Raw genomic sequence first — 22,112 nt, 5'->3', positions numbered from 1 at the left:
ATCGCATTGAATCTTCCAGGCAACATCGACGTATACGAACGATGCAGAACGGTAGTAAAATCGATATCACCTCTTAGAATTTAAAAACGCCAAATACAGTAGAAGCCCACGAGATAACTTTCAGTTTTGAAAGTATGTGTGGTATTCCAAATGTAATTGGTGCAGTAGATGGAACGCACATTTCAATTTTACCCCCAACAGAAGGTTATCGTGGTTTTGTTAATCGCAAGGACTGGCCGTCTTATAATATGATTGCAGTTGCTGATCATTTATACAGATAAATATATTTACTGGATTATTATATTTGTTATTTCGACAGAACTTTGATGATGATGATTTCGTCAGAACAAACATGGAGTGTGTGCGCAGTAGTTTTCAATACGATCTCAGTACGATCCGCGTTTACATGGCACCGGTACTCATTTCGAACCGAGTACGATAAGATACCAGATTTTACCGTATCGACCTTGAGACTCAATCCGAACTGAGTCCCCGTTTACATGACGTTTCCAATACGGGAGGTGTACTGAGATTGATGTGAATCCTGCATGTAAACGTACTGACCGTGCTGTGACCCTCAAAATTCTGCATGTCTCTCATTTTATACACTTCTGTCCCTCATTCTTCACCATTGCAGGTGGTCACCCCAATAGCTTAAACTCAGTTTACAACTTTCGACACCGGGCGAGTTGGCCGTGCGCGTAGAGGCGCGCGGCTGTGAGCTTGCATCCGGGAGATAGTAGGTTCGAATCCCACTATCGGCAGCCCTGAAAATGGTTTTCCGTGGTTTCCCATTTTCACACCAGGCAAATGCTGGGGCTGTACCTTAATTAAGGCCACGGCCGCTTCCTTCCAACTCCTAGGCTTTTCCTATCCCATCGTTGCCATAAGACCTATCTGTGTCGGTGCGACGTAAAGCCCCTAGCAAAAAAACAACTTTCGACAAGGCTTGCAAGTGTCCGCGCACTTATTTGGCTTATGCTTTCGGTAACATACTGCCAATGCATTGTCGAACATGTACCAAGGGAATTCCAATTCTTTCGAAGTTATGAGAAAACAAAAGTAATGTAAGGTAGAGTGCGTGTCCCCTGCCTCGAGGTCCCGTGTTCGATTCCTGGCCATTCCACGGAGTTCCATTCTAAAACGAGGGCTGAAATGGAGTTCAATCAATCTCGCGAGGCCAACTGAGGAGTTGTTGATACAAAAGGTAGCAGACCTGGTCAAGAAAGTCAAACACAGGGCGAGTTGGCCGTGCGGATAGGAGCGCGCGGCTGTGAGCTTGCATCCGGGAGATAGAATCCCCACTGTCGGCAGCCCTGAAGAGGGTTTTCCGTGGTTTCCCATTTTCACACCAAGCAAATGCTGGGGCTGTACCTTAATTAAGGTCACGACCGCTTCCTTCCAACTCCTTGGCCTTTCCTATCCCATCGTCACCATACGACCTATCTGTGTCGGTGCGACGTAAAGCAACTAGAAAAGAAAAAAAAAGAAAGTCAAGCAATACGGCTGAGCATGTTGTCATGCTAATCACGTGTCATTCCAACATCTGCAGGTCACTTGCTTTGATAACAGTCACCTTAGCAGGCCAAGGCCGCATTAGGCTGTTTGTGTTTCGAAGTTATAGAACACTTACCGGTAATATCTTGAATGTAATTTACCTTGCGTGTTTCTGTGATGGTTGGTAACAGTGGCGTAGGGAGGGGGGGGGGGAATAAAAGGGATGTATCCCCTTGCTATGAGGCACTTGTACTCCTTATTCTAAATAGATACTGAAACATAATTAAAAAAATTAAAAAATCCATTTGCAAAAACGTCCGTTTAAAATGTAGGCTACTTCATTATTTGTATTATTTGTATTATTATCCCCCTGCCTCAGGCGCTGGTCTGCGTGGTTCAAATCTCGGTCACTCGAAGTGAGATTTGTGCTGGACAAAGTGGAGGCGAGAAAGGTTTTTCTCCTGGTACGCTACTCAGGGTTTCCCTATCATATTTCATTCCAGTAACACTCTCCAATATAATTTCATTTCATATGTCAGTCATTAATCATTGCCCCAGAGGAGTGCGACAGGCATCGGCAGCCGGCGCAATTCCTATCCTCGCCGCTAGGTGGGGCTTCATTTATTCCATTCCTCACCCGGTTGAAACTGGAAACAAGCTGTGGATTTTCACTTGTACCTCCCCCACGTAAATTGTATTTAAATGGACCCCTGCGCATTTAAAATATGTTATTATTATTATTATTATTATTATTATTATTATTATTATTATTATTATTATTATTATTATTATCCACCCCACCCCCAAAGAAAAGTAGTAGGCCTATCAACGCCACTGATTGGTAGTGTGTAGGTTTATACAAATAGGAGTATATTGGCACGAACACAAATACCCAGTCCCCGAGTCATAGGAATGAATCAGACGCAGCTAAAATCCCCAAGCCGTGCTGAGTAGCTCAGACGGTAAAATGTTTGCCTTTTGAGCTCAAATTGGTGGGTTTGATCCCCGATCAGTCCGGTGGTAACTTATTTGAAGATGCTCAAATATGTTAGCTTTGTGCTGGTAGATTTCCTTGCAGTAAAATATCTTCTGTAGGCGTCCCCGAAAACCGTAAAAGTAGTTAGTAAGACGATGCGGCCGAGAATCGAACCCGGGATTCTCTGAATTGAAGCCTCGACGCTGACCATTCAGCAGAAGAAGCTGATATATCACAATATCATTAACATTTTCAAATATTTTATAAACGAATGTTGTCCAAAATGTGTTTTTCTTCAAAGAACTAAACTGTATTGAAATAATTCTACCGGGAGAGGTGGGGGGGGGGGGGTGAGAAAAAGTCAGGGTTTAAAGAGTTCATTTTTACATCACATGCGAATCTTTGACATCATTCGCTAGGCTGAATGCCTCAGAAGGTAGAGTGCTGCACTTCTGAGCATTGTCCTTCTGATACTGTATACGGTGAAATGAAATGGCGTATGGCTTTTGATGATGATGATGGTGCTTGTTGTTTTAAGGGGCCTAACATCGAAGGTCATCAGCCCCCGTATGGCTTTTATTGCCGGGAGTGTCCGGGGACAAGTTCGGCTCGCCAGGTGCAGGTCTTTTGATTTGACTCCTGTAGGCGACCTGCGCGTCGTGATGAGGATGAAGTGATGATGTAGACGACACATACATCCAGTCCCCGTGCCAGCGAAATTAACCAATGATGGTTAAAATTCCCGGCCCTGCCGGGAATTGAAACCGGGACCAACACGCTAACCACTTAGCCATGGAGCCGGACAACTTGAACCTTCGCCTATTATTCACTCGCAGGAAAGTAGCCGATCTTAGATTCATACATAACGCTTTTAACGATTTATTTCGTTCTCCTCAACCTTATCCTTCTTGTTCAAAGAACTTTATTTATCCGCATTCTAACTCTCCGTAACGCTTTATCTTCTGACAGGAACTCGGACATATTTCTTTCGTATGCCTCCTTTAATCGATAATAATGTTAATGTGTTTACGTCCTACTAACTACTTTTGACGATTTTCGGAGACGCCAAGGTGCCGGAATTTTGTCCCGCAGGAGTTCATTTACGTGCCAGTAAATCTACCGACACGGGGCTGACGTATTTGAGCACCTTAAAATAACCAATCGTGTGAGCTAGTCAGCCCGGCCCTTTAATCAATTCTTCCTCAATTTAACCTAGCTCCTTTGCTACTTATTCCTTTTTTTCTCTTCTCATTACTGCCCCCCCCCCTCTCTCTCTCTCTCTCTCTCTCTCTCCAGTCGTTCCACTTATGACTGAGTATCGTGACCCAAGGACTTTGTTGTTTCCTTTATAAGCTGATACCATTCCGTACGTAATTACGTTTCCCGGGCAGTAACTCTCCATAGTAAGTCCATGATCTCTCTTACTTGATCAACCCATCTTTTTGCGACCCGTCCTCATGTCCCTGTGCCGGAAACTTTTCCTTGGACAATTAATTTTTCCTGGTTGTCATCCTCTCTTCTCATAATGTGACCAAAGAATTGCAGGATTCTCTGGTACACAACTTCGCATAGACTTTCTTGTATTCCAATTTCCCGGATGACAGAATCATTTGTTCGTCTGGCTGTCCCACGGTATCCGCAACATCCTTCTCCAACACCACATTTCAAAGGCGTTGATTCGGTTACTGTCTTTAGCTTTTATGGTCCAAGTTTCGCATCCATACAGGAAGATCGAGAAAAAAGGGCGAATGGACTAATCTTTTCTTCGTATTCATAGATATTGCTCTATCTTGCCAGATCTTCTTTAATTTTGCCGTAGTTGTACGTCCTAGAATGGTGCGACGTTTGATTTCTTTTTCGCAACTACTCGCATCCTCGATTATTGAACCAAGATAACTTACTCTTTGGAGATTATGCAGATGCTGTGGCAGCTGAATCTCTGCACCTTTGTTGATAATCATTAGTTTTGTCTTGCTCCAATTAATTTCCATTGTGACCTTCCTCTTGTACACGATCCATTATCTCGACAAGCTCCTGTACACTGCTGGCTACAAGTGTGGTGTCGTATGCAAAACGGAGGTTATTAATTCTCTTCCCACCAATCGAAAATCCTCCTTCCCAACTGTCATGATCCTATTCACCACAGATGTTAAACAGTTGAGATGATAAGATGCATCCTTGTCTCACACCTTTGGAGACTTTGAAACTTCATGATAGATCATCATCAACTCTGACTTTGGCCAACTTGTTATCGTATAAGCCTTTTATAAGTGAAATGAGATGAGATAGAATTCCCATTTCCTCTAGAACACACCACAGCTTCGGCCACAAAACACAATCAAATGCCTTTTGCTAGTCAATGAAGCACAAAAACAACGGATTGTTGCATTCATATGTCTTTTCAACCAACTGACGGATATTTAGAATCTGTTCTCTAGTTCCTTTTCCCTTGACAAAGCCAGCCTGTTCTGACGGAAGCTGATAAGTTATCTAATGTAGATTTCAAACTTTCATTTATGATAGGCCTATGCAATAATATTTTACTTGCATGTCCCCTCTATTGTAATATTAATATTTATTTTTTAGTGTACCAAGTTATACTGTTACTTATGTGTCATATCTGCATTTATCGCACTGTATAATAATAATAATAATAATAATAATAATAATAATAATAATAATAATAATAATAATAATAATAATAATAATAATAATAATAATAATGGCGTGTGGCCTGAGGAGAGGCCTGGTGCAGGGCTTTCAATTTGACGCCTTATAGGCGACCTGCGCGTCTATAAGGATGGCGCCCTATCTATGATGAATTCTAATGCTCAAGACTACACACATACCCAGCCCCCGAGCAATTGGAATTAACCAATTAAGGTTAAAATCCCCAGCCCGGCCGGGAATCGAATCCGGGACCCTCTGGACCAAAGGTAACCATATAGCCATGGAGCCGGACATTGATCTTACCGTTCCTAGTTTTAAGTGCTTCGTTTCGCATTTATTCTTTAATTTTCTTCGTTATTTTCATTTGCCGTTATGTTTTACTGTTAATTGTTGTTTCCCTACAGTTATTTTGCTAGTATTGTAGGTTTCTTCCGCTACTTTTGTCATTAGATGATTTTTTTCGTTGCTCTTTCATTTATATTTTAAAGTTTGCATTGTGCTACTCCAGTGTAAATATATTTTTCATTGTGGAACTCTGCAATCGGTATCTCGCTGTTTTGGTTTCCCAAATAAATAAATAAATAAATAAATAAATAAATAAATAAATAAATAAATAAATAAGGTCGCGAGTTCGACCCCGGCTCGGCCCTGTGGTATTTGTAGATGCTCAAATACACCAGCCTGTAGATTTACTGGCACGCTGAAGAACTCCTGCAGGACAATATTCCGACACCTCGGCGTCTTACTCCGTAAGGGTAGTAATAACAGTATTATTACTAAACATCAGTCATTGGGGGAATATATTGGAACATTGAGTAGCTGCACGTTAGGGGAACAAGGGTGTCGTTTGTCGGCTTGTCTCCATTCCGTTTACATAAACCGGAGAAGTCAGTGATTTTTCAAATGATTAGGAACAAAGCAATTTTATAGGTTTTGTCATCAATATTCAGCAACACCCTTTTGTTATGTTATCAGAAGGCATTCATTTGGAGATGTGATAACTTATGTGCATGAACATGAAAAATTTATGGCCCTGTTTACCAACGCATGTGTTGTAGAAAAAATACTTAAAAACTCCTCCAGTATGGCTGCTATAGCACAGGTGATTTACAAGACGTCTCATTGTAACTTCACAGGAAGATGATAATTATTCTATTTACTTATCATAGCGAAGGCATTACAGATTGACGCCTGCGCAACCCAATCGAACATTCCGCTGCGAAGTTATGTTTCTTTACCATTGGTTACATGTGAGTCCATCAAACATACAGTCATTCTTATTGCGCCCTTTCATTGGCCCAGCGATTTGCCGCGTAAAAAAAGGAAGTAAACCCCGCCCCTAGCGGACAACACTTGTACTGAGCTCCACCTCCTCTTGATTTGATTGGGCCAATAAGAGGTACGAGGCATGATGGGAATTAAAGTAGTGGGGGGCGAAGAGAGGACGCGCGATCTGGAGGGGGTAGTTTGATGCGGGGAGATTGCCGTGGCACACAATTCCGAGTGGTTGGTTATGAAGATCTCGGCGTGGCGCGTGATTGTCTTCGTCTGTTTTTGAAGTTGCTTCGCGGTGGTGAATGAAGGAAGTGTGTGTGTGAAGTGTTTTTCCTTGTCTTAATCGATCGGTTTCGTTTCTTCCAGTCGGGATAAATGATAACGTGAAAATAAACCGCTCTGATCTCCCTTTGCTGGACCAAGATTGACAGAAGCGAGGAAGGAAAAAAAAAAGGAACAAATAAAAACTCGCGTATTGGACACGCGGGTTTTTTACAGTTTGTTTTTTTACTTCTTGTGTTGCGAGGAACGTTGTTTTGAGTTCTCTTTTTTTCTTATTTCTCGTGTGTGGGTGTTACCCGAAAAATCAGCCAAAATTCGGGTCAAAAATCGAGAACCAGTTCCAGTCTATCAGATGGACCCCCACGATAGTGATATGGATGGAAGTGTGGTGAGTCATAATTCTATTTTCCTCGTCATCAGATATGCACTTTGCACCGTCACTTAATGTTTTGTATCACTTCTTTCTTATGTCATATTTCGGGTGCGTTTTGTTATTGTTGTTATCCACTTTGTTTTGAAACTAACGATCGGAATAACACTTTCTCAGGAGTTTCAAACCACTTCACCGCATAAGCTGTGCGTTAGTAAAATAGGGTTTTAGTACGGTTGTCACGCAAGGTAAACACTGCCATGCTTAAGAAGAAAATAGTTACCATCAAGTTTGAACTTATGCCAAGAGTTCTTAGAAACTTTGAGTCCTGTGTATTTTAGCATACCTATTACTCTTTTTTTTCCCTTCGCTTTCTAGTGCCTATGTGAGGAACAATCCCACTCCGTGTACACTCGTCTAGGCACACACTTTACTAATGTGGTCAAGTATGCTACAGCGGTATTGCTGGAATTTGTTAGTTACTGAAGGAAAATGTTGGCATAAGAAATTTTAATTGTGTCCTTTTGTCTTGCTGTAAAGGAAGTATTGCGTGTTAAATTTATCTTGCGTACCTTGCAAGGTGAATGGGGCAAAATTTAACGAAATCAAAACTGGTAAGCTAGCATGTTTCTTATTCTTCGACATGTGTAAATGAAACTTTTTTTACTAGTGTGTTCCGTTATTTTCTGCCTAATTTCGGGGAGTTGTTTTCATTCCGTGTTTGTTTGGATTGATGGTTATTTACTGGAGTTTTCGGCATGTTATTCAGGACTACAGAATATTTTGCGACGAGGTGTTTTTATTCCGTGCTTGTTTGGATTGATGGTTATTTACTGGAGTTTTCGGCATGTTATTCAGGACTACAGAATATTTTGCGACGAGGTGTTTTTATTCCGTGCTTGTTTGGATTGATGGTTATTTACTGGTGTTTTCGGAATGTTATTCAGGACTATAGCATATTTTGTGACGAGTTGTTTTTTTTTCCGTGCTTGTTTGAATTGATGGTTATTTACTGGTGTTTTCGGCGTGTTATTCAGGACTACAGTATATTTTGCGACTTAATTTCTTCAAGAATAAGCATCCTAACTACACAGTGAAATGTCTTCAACGTTTCTGGTTTTGTTGATTTTATACCTGTCGTACGGCGTAGTTCGTGTTGTGTCAGAATGAGTTGAGAAGTTCCTGGTCTGCACCTATGGCAGCTGGCCCACGTGACTTTCTCCCCTTCACGTAATTCGCCGGACACGTGTATACCGGCTTCTCAGCAGGGAGAGAACTTGCAGCCGCGGATGTGTACCTAGGCCGGAGAGCCCTCGTAGTGCACATTACGAATTTATTCATATTATGTGTACATTTTATTGTTCAGTTCTACGCTGTATGTGCGAACAAGTGAATGTAACTCATGATCATTTCGTTTTTATTTTTATTTGTATTACGAGGCAGAATGTACCAAGTTACTTAGCAAGCAAGATCTGTAACGGTAATGTTTAGGCGGATTGCTGCTTACATTTTCCTCTTGTAACGTATTGATAAATATTTACGAATGGCAGGTCTTTCAAAAGACTTTTAATTTTCATGGTGATGTGTCTTGACACCGATAAATTTCTTTCCTAAGCTGTAAATTGATAGGTTGAAAAAGACGTGGAGTGTGTTGAAGTCAGATTAAATACTGAGTTTTGTAAAGACAGCTGTTCTGTGGATCCAAGTTGACTGTTATTCGGGAATTACCGTTGCGAGTATTTCAACGGACTGATAGTGCACTAGCCATGTGATAGGGCATATACTGTAGCCTACATTCCGCTGACCGTCCTGTCACAGTAGATAGATTTTAGTTTCATAGGCCTATTCCAATACTTTGTAATCTTTGACAGCAGGATTAGTGCTAAAGTAAATCTTTAATAATGTTCTAGTCAGATTAAATTTTAAATAAGCATGACATGTGTGCCTAAGTGGGTTCACGTGGACTACTACGGGTATTCTCTTTCATGAAAACTGGCAGGCCTACCCGTAGGATTTTATAAATGTTTTGTGTTACCGTAAAATGCTCAATCAGGACCACATGTTCCTTGGTAGTTGGTCCTTACCCCGCCTCATTCGTCGGGTGCAGGATTTATTTATCTTAATCACGGCGCTTCTTTCGAAACTTTCTGTAGCTAATTTTTCTTTTAAGTGGCGGAAGACTGCAAACGTTCTTTTGTAACAGAACTCGCGTTTGTAGGTGTGGCAGGGGTAGGGGATGAACATCTCTAGATCATTTTAATGAAATTTATGTATTTTTCGGACTGTAATAATTAGAGAATTTGAGAATCGGCATTTACTCCATAAGAAAGAAATGAGACTATCCGTGAAAACTCTCCCGTCTTTCGAGATATTTGTATTGATTCCTGGAGATAGCATCTGATAGTTAATGGTTTACATGTATTTGTGTGTAGGTTTACCTGTACGTATGTTACAGGAGTGCTAGTTACTAAGTTGGACGAAAAGGGTTCTTGGTAGTTTATAGTAGGCTACCTTCCTGGAAATGTCGAGGTATTTCAAGAAAATAACACTACCATTGAGATTGAAGAGGCTAGGTTGTCCTATTTAGGTGAATATTAGTTATGTTTTTAAATAAGTTTTTTGTTCCCATGTTTAAGTACTAAGCTTTCTACAACAGTACTTCATATTTATGACCCGCATAAATTAGCAAAAAAAATCCTTCAAACTAGATTTGCATGATGCATGTCTACTCATTCAGTTTCATTATTTTTATTTATTTATTATTTACTTACTAGACCTGCCCAAACACTGAGGCTACCCTTATGGACCGAATACATGCATTGGTAGGCTACATAAAGTTTTAAAATTAATTAAACCTACAGCCATATTATAATATCCATTCTTATTAAAATATATATCAAAATGATATGATAACTGAATTACGAAACACTTGCCCTAAACCATACAACCGCAAAACTGTTGATTCAGTAGGTCTGGCAGTTTGCTGTTTTTTTCTTCTCCGATCATTTGTCAACAGTTAATCAGTAGGCTATTGAGTCGCATGTCTGAGCTAACGGTCTTGAAACTGCTGGATCTCTATTTCTCGATAGTTAGTTGTTAGTTATTACTTCCATTAGGCTAATAAGTTATGGAGTTGATGGTAACTTGTAAGTGCACAGTTTGATTACAAGGAATTGCTATTTTTTGCCGGATATTGTGGCATGTTACATCTTCGTCAGATTTTAATTCGCGGGGAAATGCTATGTTCGTTTTTTTCCCTAATCAAACGGTGTATTTATATAAGTTAAAATTCATGTTAAATTTGTAGTTCACGGTAAACACACCAGAAGTTTTATCTTGCTGGCTACATTAGGATTGAAGTAAAGGATGTACCGATTAAATTATAATAATAATAATAATAATAATAATAATAATACGTTTATTTCAGTCAATGGTCATAGAGAAACTTACATACTGTATACAAGTAGATTTTATGTATTGCGATTTCATTTGGATAATTGTCAGTCTGCACGATATTAACTCTCTTCCCAGCAGAATTTCTTAAGCGACATACGAGGTTTCTCACAAAATTGCACGTGGTATCGACCCCATGACTTACCACACCAGGAACAACTACAGTCTTCACATAGTTCATGGAATCGATCGGTGCAACAGACTTTGAAGTGAAAGCCGTGGATCGCGAACCTTCTCACAAGGTGCCTCAGCTCGTAGTTCGCTTCATCCCAGTCATTTGTCAACATCGGGTCTGTGCTGTAGAAATCAATCCAGATGTCTTTCTTTATCCTCTGGTGTTCGGAGACTATTTCTTCGTAAGCTGGCGTGGATGGCAGCCCAAACTGTAGGCGAAGATCTTCCAAAGGTGGCGTTTCGCTGCACAACTCGTAGCTCAGTCTGGATGGGGGAAAATTTGGAGACGCCGAGGACTAGTTTCATATACGTGGCCTTAACGTTTTCGATGTCCTTCAAGTTCGCTTTTGTGCAAGGCATTCCCAGATTAACTGTAACCCATATGTAGCTACGGGTATGACCTTAAATTTAAATAATTCCATCACTGTTCTGAGTGATCTTCCAGATAGGTCTGATATCATTTATTGCAATCAGAAATGCGGCCACACTTTCTCTAACATGTGCAGGAAATGTTCTTCGCTGTGCCTGTAGAGTGTTCCCAAATATTTGAATCTGCTCTCATTGCTTAGTGGTTGTTGGCCTAAGTATATAACTCCTCTGCTGCTAGTCTTCCTCCTTTCTTAAAGGTCATTTTCACTGTCTTCAGCCTGTTGAGTTGCAGATCGTTGTCCTCCGCCCAGTTCAGTAGGTGATCGAACGCTTTTACATCTTAAATTATCTACTGTACCTTTATGTTGAAGTATTTTCTGTGAGTTATTGGATACAATGCTAGAATGATATCACTTTAGCCGTCGTTAAGTGATTAACATATTAGCTACCTGTCCAGCTGGCTGGCGTTCGATTCCCGGCTCTCCGATAGTTGAATGCCTTCATTAAACATGAGATATTGGTTCGGATCTCACTGTCAGCTAACCTAGAAGTAGAACGTGCATAATTTTTGACTATTGGGGTTCGAATCCCGCCTTTTGTCATCTAGTATTCTGCATTTTACGCTCTCACTGTGCGCAAACCATAATTTAAAAATCTGTTCAAATTCTAAAGCGAATATCTATAGTTGCATGCTGCGCAAAAACCGGTTGTCGCGACCTCTGCAACCACCTATGTACACGAGTCACTACAATGAGGCAGTTATGAAGTAATTTTAGGGGAAGTACTAGGGCTTTTATGTTGTGTGGCTTCTTATTACTTTGTATTCAGTAACTGTACAATTTATACTATGAATATATGTCAGGAATATAAATTATGGTACCATAGTAATGATAGTAACATTTTAAAAATTCCCTGCTCAGCCCGAAGACCTGCAGAATGAGGCGTCGCGGGGTCAGCCTGACGAATCCTCTCTGCCATTATTGTATTTCTAGACCGGGACCGCTGTCTTACTGTCAGATAGCTCCTCAGCCGTAATAACGTAGGCTGAATGGACGTCGAACCAGCCCTCAGGACCAGGTAAAAATAATCCCTTACCTGGACGGAAATCGAAGCTGGGGCCTAAAGGTATGAGACAGGCACGTTACCGCTACATCACACCGCTAAGATGGTATATTATTATTATTATTATTATTACATGAGTGGCTCAGGCGGTACAGGCCTGATCTGAGCCCAAGCTCGTGGGTTCGATCCCGGCTGAGTCCGGTGGTATTTGAAGATGTGTCGGCACTTTAAACAACTCCTGCCATCCAGAATTCTGGCTCCTCGGCGTCTCAAATACCGTAAAAGTATATAATAGGACGAATACCAACAACATTAGTAATACAAAGAAATCCATGGCACATAGAGCCCATTAAGAACTCTGGTCCATCAAGAGGACAGCTGCCCACCCACATGGCTTGTAGATACTGGAATATCACGTGGTCAACGTGTTGGCATTTGCAGTCCTATTGCTTGGATTTCCTGACCAATAATAATAGTAAAACATATAAGTTTAGCTAGATAAACAGACTGGTTTGGTTTTTAATATTATATTATGACAGCTTTCAGTCAGCGTCTTGTTGTAAGTTATCCTACAAACACAGGCGGGTTGCACAGCATGATATTGAAGATTAATTGTGGTAATTACGCGGTTGTAGTTTTAACACAGTAGTAGGGTTAGTCTTGATGTAGTTGTTGATCCCGGTTCGCAAAGCCTAGGTAGTTGTTTTAGTATAATTAATCAGTTATTTTTTGTTCTGTTTAACACTGATTGCTTCAGTTCCGTATTCGAACTTAGAGACACAATTATTTTGTGAAAGTTCACATTGTATACTGAATTTATTTCAGTTTACAAGTCCGATTTAGTGACATTAAAATATATTACGGTCATCGTACATTTTTTTCTGCTAGCTTAATATTCATCTAGTGGTAAATTGTCTCATTTAAAACATTTTTCTGTATAAAAACCCCTGTCTTTTGTATCTTACCTTAACATGTCGAGCTCAGTCAGTAAAACACTTGCTTTCCGAGTCCTATTTGCGGGTGCGTTTCTGGCTTGATCCGCTGGTATTTGAATACTCCAGCATCGTTTGGGAAATTTGCCGACATTACTCCTGTGGGACAATTTTCCGAAATCTCGGTGTCCCCGAAAACCGTAAAAGTAATTATTGCAGCTAAAACACAATACGAAACAAAATATTTCTTTTTCTTTTTGCTATTTGCTTTACGTCGCACCGACACAGATATGTCTTATGGCGACGATGGGATAGGAAAGACCTAGGAATGGGAAGTACGCGACCGTGGCCTTAATTAAGGTACAGCCCCAGCATTTGCCTGGTGTGAAAATGGGAAACCACGGAAAACCATCTTCAGGGCTGCCGACAGTGGGGTTTGAACCCACTATCTCCCGATTACTGGATACTGGCCACACTTAAGCGACTGCAGCTATTGAGCTCGGTGCAAAATAATAGTACCGGTAATGGGTCTTCTCTATCCCTCGCCTCATCTCTTTCCTGAGGTATTTATAATTTACCTGCAAGTTTTGAATGAAGCACGTTTGGGAAAAGGAGTAGCCGTGATATTAATTAAGGAACACTCTCAGCATTTTCCGGATGTGGAAATGGGAAACGACGGAAAGCTATCTTTATAACTGCCGGCGGTGGAATTCGAACCCACCATCCCCCGAATGCAGGTTTACAGTACGTGATCCGAATCGCATAGTTTGCTCGGTATATCTAACTTCTCCCCAGATATTTCCCACAGTCTGAGCTTCAAGGTAAATGGGAGTGGTGGGTTTTTCGCAGCACACAGTAGGCTGTGCAGCTAAGCAGTATATAGATAGTGTATGTAGTGTAGATTGAAGGTGGATGTACTGTGACACTGGATAGATTTTGTGTGGTGAGCTAGTAGGGTGAAACGTTAGTGATCGACAGGCTCACTATGTATGAGTGTGTGCTCTGGCTAGCGAGTTCGTCCGTCAACGAAATCACACGCTCAGCGGGACACCAGCTTCTCGTCTGCTGTGCAGGAAGGTGATTGGGTGGGTGGACTACTAGACGGGGAAAGAGGAATGAGGCATGCGATTAATATTGTTTCATTTACTGGAATGTTCGTTATAACACACACACACGGAGAAAAACAGATTTCCAGAGAAAGTATTTTTCAGGAGTTTTGCGCTTAGGTAATAATGTAACACCTTGTGAAGAAGAGGGCCACAAGTGCAAACATGATGCTTCTGAGATAATTGCAATGCAATATATTATAATATGTAATATATATAAAATATATTAAAAACTGAATTTGCTAGACCTTTTAAAGTCTTACCTTGCAATTGCTTGAGACATATAATTTTGCATCTGTGGCCCTCTTCTTCCCAAAGTGCGATATTCATTTTAGTTGGAGAAATGCTATTAAAGTTAATCGGTTTAAGATGTGCGAAGATGTTTTGTAATAAATGATTTTACTTGTTTGACGTCCCATTGACTCCTTTTACGGAGACACTACAGTGCCAGAATTTTGTCCAACAGGAGTTTTTTTTAACCTGCCGATAAATCTATCGCCACGAGATTGATATATTTGACTACCTACAATTACCACCGGCCTGAGCCAAGATCGAACCTACCAAGTTGAGATCTACCGTCCGAGATAATCAGCCCTACAACTCGTGTTTTGCTTTTGGCACTCACTTTAAAGAGGTATTGATTCTTATAGGTCCAATAATCGAACTAATTGTCAATAGATGAAATCAGTATAGTAATAAAGTAGACTTTGTCATGGTATGTACACTTCGAGGGCCGGTGACCTAGAAGTTAGGTCCATGTAAAATAAAACAAAAACCGTATTAACCTGTCCATTTCGAACGGGTGGCTGAATAGGTCCTAGGACGCTGTTCAGAGATTAATGGATGTAAGTGTATCAATGTGTTCGTATGGTGCTGCTTTATTACGTATCGGATTTTACCGGACGTCTTCAGGATATTTCTTCACTATTCTCATGTTTATCTTGTATAGTTTAGAAATTAGAATAAGTTCCCTTTTCTCTCTAGAACAAAAGGATTCAACATTAATCAGAGACGCTCAGCAAGAGTGTTTGGGGACGATTCATTATTGGCTCATCCTTATCATCCTCCCTTATTTAGAAATGCTTCGTATCATAAAGGACGTGAAGATATTAACAAACTAATGGTAATTTACATAGAGAAACCTTTGACCCAGACGGTTTGAAAATAAAGTTATGAAGATAAGTCACTTGTTGTTGAATTCCATGGTCGTTTGTAATGAGGAAGTTAAAATAGTATTTTATGTGAGGCCAGCTTATGGAATTCAGTTCCACTATTAGCCCCTTTTATGTTTAATCGATGTACCGAAATCTTTTCATTTTCATTAATTGAAGATAGTTTGGTATTTGAGATCATTTCCTTCGAATGATTAACCAATGTTCGTGCATGTTGCATCTCTCTTATCTACGGTAGACACAATATTAGGTTGCCAGATCCCAAATCTGTCATGCCGCAGGAAGTTAAACAAGCCTTTCTTACTGATTTTGTCAGGTTGTGTGAATGAAATGTTGGTAATATTTTCGCCCGTTGTTGCTCATTCCATTACCGTACATTTGTTACATATGAGGTTTTGAAACTGTAGTAGTACACAAGACCTCTCTTGCGATTGTCGTGGTTATCGCAAAGGTATTGTGTATGACAACCGATAGTGTGATTAATTTACGCCGTATCCTAAACCATTCAAGTAAAGAATCGTCATTTGGAATTATAATAAAACTGGAATGTACGGTAAATTAGGCTAGTATGAAGTTTCAAAGATTTGAAATGAGTTAAAGGGGTGTGGCAGGTTATATTAGTGAAGAGGTCAGATTAGCGGAAAGAGGTGGTGTTAGAGGGTTTTGTGGATTTGAAGAAAGTACGAGTGAAGGGCTGTTGAAAAGTGAGTTATATAATTTTGTCTCTCAGGGGCGGTGAATTTTGGGGGTGCAGGTACATCAGAAAAATGCTCTGATGTGAGAAAATCGTCATATTCTATTCACAAAAGGTGTTAATGATCAAACGTGCAGACTTCAAAGGCAGTACGTTTAAACTCATTTAACCATTTACAAGTGATAGTTCAAAAATGCTGTGCAATCTCCTTTTAAAGTGAGTAAGTAACTTATAACAATATTTTTTACATGAATGATATTGATAGCAAATATTACTTTTCAATATACAGTTCACTTACCGCTTACATGCAGTTATTTCTAAGCTCAACACAACTTCTTCAGATATTTAGAGGTTGCGAACCACCGATTAATATAGAATTTGTATATCAGTAATGGGAGTATAGGTTGACGTTTCTAATCGTGCATTTTTTCGTCTGCTATTGTGCCTGATCCACATACAGCTGTGATTTAGATATGCTTGTAGCCTCTTTCATATTTTTTTATTTATGGGTCTAAGATAGCTTTGATGGTGAAGGACGTTGGTAAAAGAACTTCCGTCCTTACACAGTGACTCATTACACTAAAATAAAAAATAACAATTTTTTAGGATGGTCACGTGCTTCGCTTAGAAAACAATGGAAATAGTTGTACTTTTATAACAGGTCAAGTCGTTCGACGGCGATCGATTTATCAAAACTTTTGAAACAATCGCACGCATTGTAGTTAAATAGTAATGAAACTAATCAAGAAATATACCGGATTACGGCAAATTTTACCTTGTGAGATGTTACACCTTCGAACACATAAATGTTAGTTGTCATTTTCGAATGACCACACCAGTTATGGCATTTAATTAATCATTGAATGTAGAACGATTGCTTTTTCTTAGACTTAGTGTTCTCAAGAAAGCAGTTCTATATTTACCGAGGCATATAATGGTTTCTTTCAGTGCTGATACTTGTTTCAATGGATTCCGGCATGTTGAAAAATTCTTGCGGGACAAAATTAAAAATTCCGGTATCGAGGCGTCTGTTAGGACCTTCAGAGTTATATGGAGTTAAGCAAGTAACATTATACTATTGTTATAGCGTTAGTGTCATACTTAAGGAAATTTCCCGTTGAATTTGTTCATATAAATAATAATTCAGAGAGCCAATAAATTGCGATGTATCTCAGACTATTCCATCAGTTGCAATAATAAATTTCATTGCAGCCAATGACCATACAGATGGAAGATCTTGTTACAAGAGGTAATCTCGAGTAAATAGCGTTTTTAAATATTTATTACCGAGCTCGATAGCTGCAGTCGCTTAAGTGCGGCCAGTATTCGGGAGATACTAGGTTCGAACCCCACTGTCGGCAGCCCTGAAAATGGTTTTCCGTGGTTTCCCATTTTCACACTAAGCAAATGCTGGGGCTGTACCTTAATTAAGGCCACGGCCGCTTCCTTCTCACTCCTAGCCATTTCCTGTCCCATCGTCGCCATAAGACCTATCTGTGTCAGTGCGACGTAAAGCAACTAGCAAAAATAAATAATTAAATAAATATTTATTCCGTTTTATGTCTTACAGAAGTCTGTTAGTGAGGTTCCTCTGTTTTTGCACCACATTACATGGTATCGGTCGCAATTTGACCCACATCACTTGTACTTGTATTCTGGGTTGTGGTATTTCTCTGTTGTGCATATTCGGTGGTGACACCTATGGACCGCTCGCTACTCTCGTCATGATGTGTCGTAGGTCATATCTGGCTTCGGTCCAGTCCCTGTAGATCATCACATCCATGGTGAAAAACTCCGGCAATATCTCATGTTTCTTCATGGTGAGTTCTGTTAGTAGATGTTTGTTCCATCAATTACGGGAGTCTGTTTCTACTTACGATTGTATTTCCCTATCTTGAAAAGAAACCAGAGTAAATATAGATAAAAATATATGTTGAGTTCTAGAGCGTAGTTTAGCCCACTTCCTTTTCATATGGTCCCTCCTCGCTAGTGCTACCACAATACTCGATGCATGCTCTCTCAACAGGGGAAAGTGAAGTTTCCTCTCGACAGGTTCCTGCTCCGTTTCGCGCTGAGCGTTGATGTCTCTGAAGACAAAAACTTGAAGTAAGGCGGGAGTAGGGATAGTTTCTTCTATTTCACAGTGTGTAATCATTTTGAACGTATTTTGTCTTTAAATAGCTTAGAACAGTCATACATTATTTACCAACTGCTACTCGCTCTATGGAATTCAATATGATTTCATAATGTAAGTTAATTTCTAATTAAGATTAGTATGAAACTCATTTTGAGTATAGAGAACGAAGAAAATTGAGCGTGGCATGTTTTATTTTCGATCATAATCATTCAGTGTGGTCCCTGTAGTCCATAGTATAACTTGCCTATTTATTTTATTTTATGTACACTAGTCTATAAGGTGACAATGTTCCACTCAAATGGGCGTTTATTTTCATTTCTTCAGATGCTGTGCTATGATGTTCCGCCCAAAATGCTCATCAATAAACAAGTTTCAACTCAGTTACTTTATAACTGTTAGGTTCTTAGGTCTGCTGAGACTAATTTTGAAAAAAATAAATTTATAAACTATCTCAAGAAAAAATAAGCACATGGTAATTTTGATAGAATCTGATTATGTTCTTTGAAGAACGAAACGTGTCATTCTATTTTAATTATTTCCTTTTTCAGGTACCTTTTTATTACTATATTTTTTCTTTTTAAGATAATTTATACCTTTAATTATTCAAATTTAGTTTCGGCATTGAAGAAACTAAGTTATTTTAAAAAATCTTAATATGCTATGAATTTATGCGTGCGATAATGTTATTTGCAATCACCATTCTCGTTGCCACACGTTGTTCTGTATTGGAAGGAAGATTTGTTCATACTTCTACACGATACGTTTAAAAAAGAGTTGTTGGCTTTAGGTAACAGACCAAACAATCAGCTAGAAACACATTAGAATACAAAATATATACAGTAAATATACACTTGGATTACGTTCCGAGTCCTTACAGAATGCTCACACACGTACACAGACAAGAAAGAAGAAATTGAAACACTGAAACCGTAGTATGTTTCATTATTTTTTTTCTGATGTTGTATCACGTCAAACTTCATAGTCTTAAATCGGTGTCTTTTAAGAATATGGCGATTGCATTATACACCTCTGGTTGCTGCGATCATAAATACATGAGGCATGTAGGCTACATACAACCTCACTTTGTGACTTGTATACCTTTTAATGCAGCTTATGTCTCTTTATGCACTTTCTAGTTTGAATACACCACCGCACCTTGTACTTACATAATATGAATACATATGTATGGATTCCGGTCGTGAAAGTTAAATTCACTATGATATTATGCTTCATTACTTGTGAAAGGAGAACTACAGTACTGCATTGTGAGCGATTAGATTATTTCTTGTGCATAAACTATTATTTCAGTTGTGGTTGTGAAACGAAAGCTCTTAACCTGGATCACTCGTATAAAGGTAGTATGTGAAATATAATTCTTGCCTCGTTTAAGTCGATACGGACCAAATTGTTTGTGTTGTAGTCCTACCTGTTATTTATGTTTGCATTCTGACATTTCTAGCCCATAATTACTGTTTAATGAAACTTTGAACTCATGGCACCTTTTGTCAGTGGTTGTTGAACAAGACTGAAATATTTTAATACGAAAGTGTTATCAGCAAATAATCTCGTTAGAGAATGAAATGGCGAATGGATGATTTTTAGACTGTAACATTGTATCATGATACAGGCTAATAGAAGTTAGCTAATAGCTGAATTTATGAAACTCGCTCAATACTTGGTCTTTGGTATGGAATGTATGCTATGATTTTTTTAAGGAATAATTAACATATAACATCAGCTAGACAGCTTCCTAGTATTTTGTGAATATATAATTCATTTTAGTCTCCTTTGGTTGAAAATGCGGGAAGAAACTTTGAAATTCTTTAAGACTTTCAGAGGAGAATGTTTGAAGAATCTGCGAACATAAATGATATATTTTACAGGTTGTTATCTTTAAAACCATCGTACAATGTTTTCGAATTCGTTGTCGGTTGTTCGATGTTCTGAGGTGTTTTTGAGAAAACTGCCTATTTGTACATGACAATTATGTTCAGGTGGTGCTTTGTGCAAGTGAACCCAAAGCATAATGTACTCTAGTTATAAATTAATTTACTGTCCTAAGATTGGACTCTTTTGTGAGTTTTTACATTTTAATTGTATATAGACAGTACCAGTCTTTTTATTCGAATACGTTCTCATTTTCTTCAGTTTTCAAAGAAACTGCATAGAACCAAACTCTTAAAGAGTTTATTTCTTCATACTTTCTTCAGTTAACTAATATTTGTTGAAAATATATCCTATCCATAGAGCGTATAAGAATGTCTGGGATGACTTGTTTATATTATGTAAAAGAAATCTAAGCATAAGTGTAATTTTTTATGTATGCTTACTTATACTGTCATACAAAATTGAATCATAGATATCTCTTGTCTTTTTAATAGGTTTAACTGCACTTTGTCAACAAAAGTGTGTATTCTAGAACGTGTTTAAATTATATCATTCGCTACAAATTTCCTTAAATGCTGCTTGTCACTTTCCTAGAATTCAGCATATTTATTTGTTGGGCGTGCACAGGGCAAATATATTAATAGGTAAAAAGAGTAATACTTCATTTCGGAAGGCCATGGCATAGGGCGAGTTATACGGATTTTTATACTTATTCGACTGATTCGTCAGGAATTGTACTTAAAGGGTAAAACTTCACCATGTGATTTAAGGTAAAGTAAAGTTTCTCATCTACTTCACATACATTGATATTTCTCCTTTTGGTAAAATTTTAAGGGTTCTTTCATGGTAAATTTCTACCTTATTTGCATAATTTACTTTTTACAGATTTTCATATTATCTGTGTGTTAAACAGAAAAATACTTGAATTGGATGGTCGGCATCTACCCAAAGACGTAAGACATGATAGGCCCATAAAGTCCAAGTCGAGTAATATGAACCTTGGACGCAGTAGCTGTGCTGGATTAAGTTCCCCACTCCAGCAAACTCAGTTTCCTCCTCTTCCATTCACAATATGAAAATACTAATTGTGCGTTTTTTGAAGTCCCGGGAAACCCAGATCCAACGACGAATGAAACTCCTAGTCACATTTCACTTTGCACATCATGCTTAAACCGGGTGTATTTTTCTCACACGACTTGGAGATAAGTAAGATATTCAAATTTCTAGACCCCTAGCCAATACGAGAAGGCAACATCGGCACATAACCATAATTTTGGAATAAAGTTCAGCCTATAGTTCATGCACGTGCGTCAGTGTACATTTTTTTGGCGTGATTAGTTATGCTTTGCTTTTCATCGGAGTAAGATCATTGTATTTAAGTCTTTCAGTTTAAATAAGTTCTTTCTGTGACCAATTTACCCTCAACTTTTAAATACCGGTATTTATTTATTTTCAAAATCTTCCTCCACTCGGAGGCTGCCTAAGGCAAAGAATACACATACAATTTCATTAAAAAATTATTTAAAAAATAAGTAATTAATGTCTCAGTCTGGCGAATACAAGTGGTGTCTGAGTATCAAGAGATCCCCTGAGTGCTTTCAGCCCCCAGTCGATGAACTCCTTGGTACTGATGTTGAAGACCTTCATCAGCTCTATCGTCTTCTTAGGGACTGTCCCTCTCGCACCGATCATGAGACCCCTCACTTCTACATCGTCCAGTTCGTATTTATTCTTATAGTGAAATCGATGTGCGAGTAGACAACAGTTGTATCCTATAATAATTGGATAATTCCGTGTAACACAGGTTTTGTGGAATTTTCACCTGAAAAGCGCGTAACGTCAGAAAGGGCATCCGATCATAAAACTCAGCCAAAATCAAAATTCGCCTGAGTGGCTCAAGCAACCCGAGACATACCTGTAATTAGCTGAAGAAAGGACCTTGGTAGCACCTAACACAGATATAACAATCAATTATAAGTGCACTTTTTCTATTTTCCGACTATTTCTTTCCTGAAGACGATCATTGGGGAGTTACACTGCTAATTGCTGTACATAG

The 22,112-nt window shown here is 39.1% G+C and overlaps 1 protein-coding gene across 6 annotated transcripts in view; it reads left to right on the top strand.

Moving 5' to 3' along the window:
- Positions 1-6,617: 6,617 nt before the first annotated feature.
- Positions 6,618-22,112, top strand: part of LOC136871660 (protein dead ringer) — a 917,083-nt gene continuing 901,588 nt past the window's right edge. For 5 of the 6 annotated variants that reach the window (XM_067145149.2, XM_067145146.2, XM_067145148.2 and 2 more), the window contains exon 1: positions 6,618-7,088. In XM_067145149.2, the coding sequence (XP_067001250.1) occupies positions 7,053-7,088 (36 nt within the window). In that variant the 5' untranslated portion in view covers positions 6,618-7,052. Of the gene's footprint in view, positions 7,089-7,557; positions 7,685-22,112 lie in introns of those variants that run through there. The other variant, XM_067145145.2, reaches the window with a different exon arrangement.

Source organism: Anabrus simplex, chromosome 4 (genome assembly GCF_040414725.1).
Source record: "Anabrus simplex isolate iqAnaSimp1 chromosome 4, ASM4041472v1, whole genome shotgun sequence".
NCBI lineage: Eukaryota > Metazoa > Arthropoda > Insecta > Orthoptera > Tettigoniidae > Anabrus > Anabrus simplex.
Note: the sequence above shows the minus strand (reverse complement) of the source record. Positions and strands in the feature narration are given on the sequence as shown.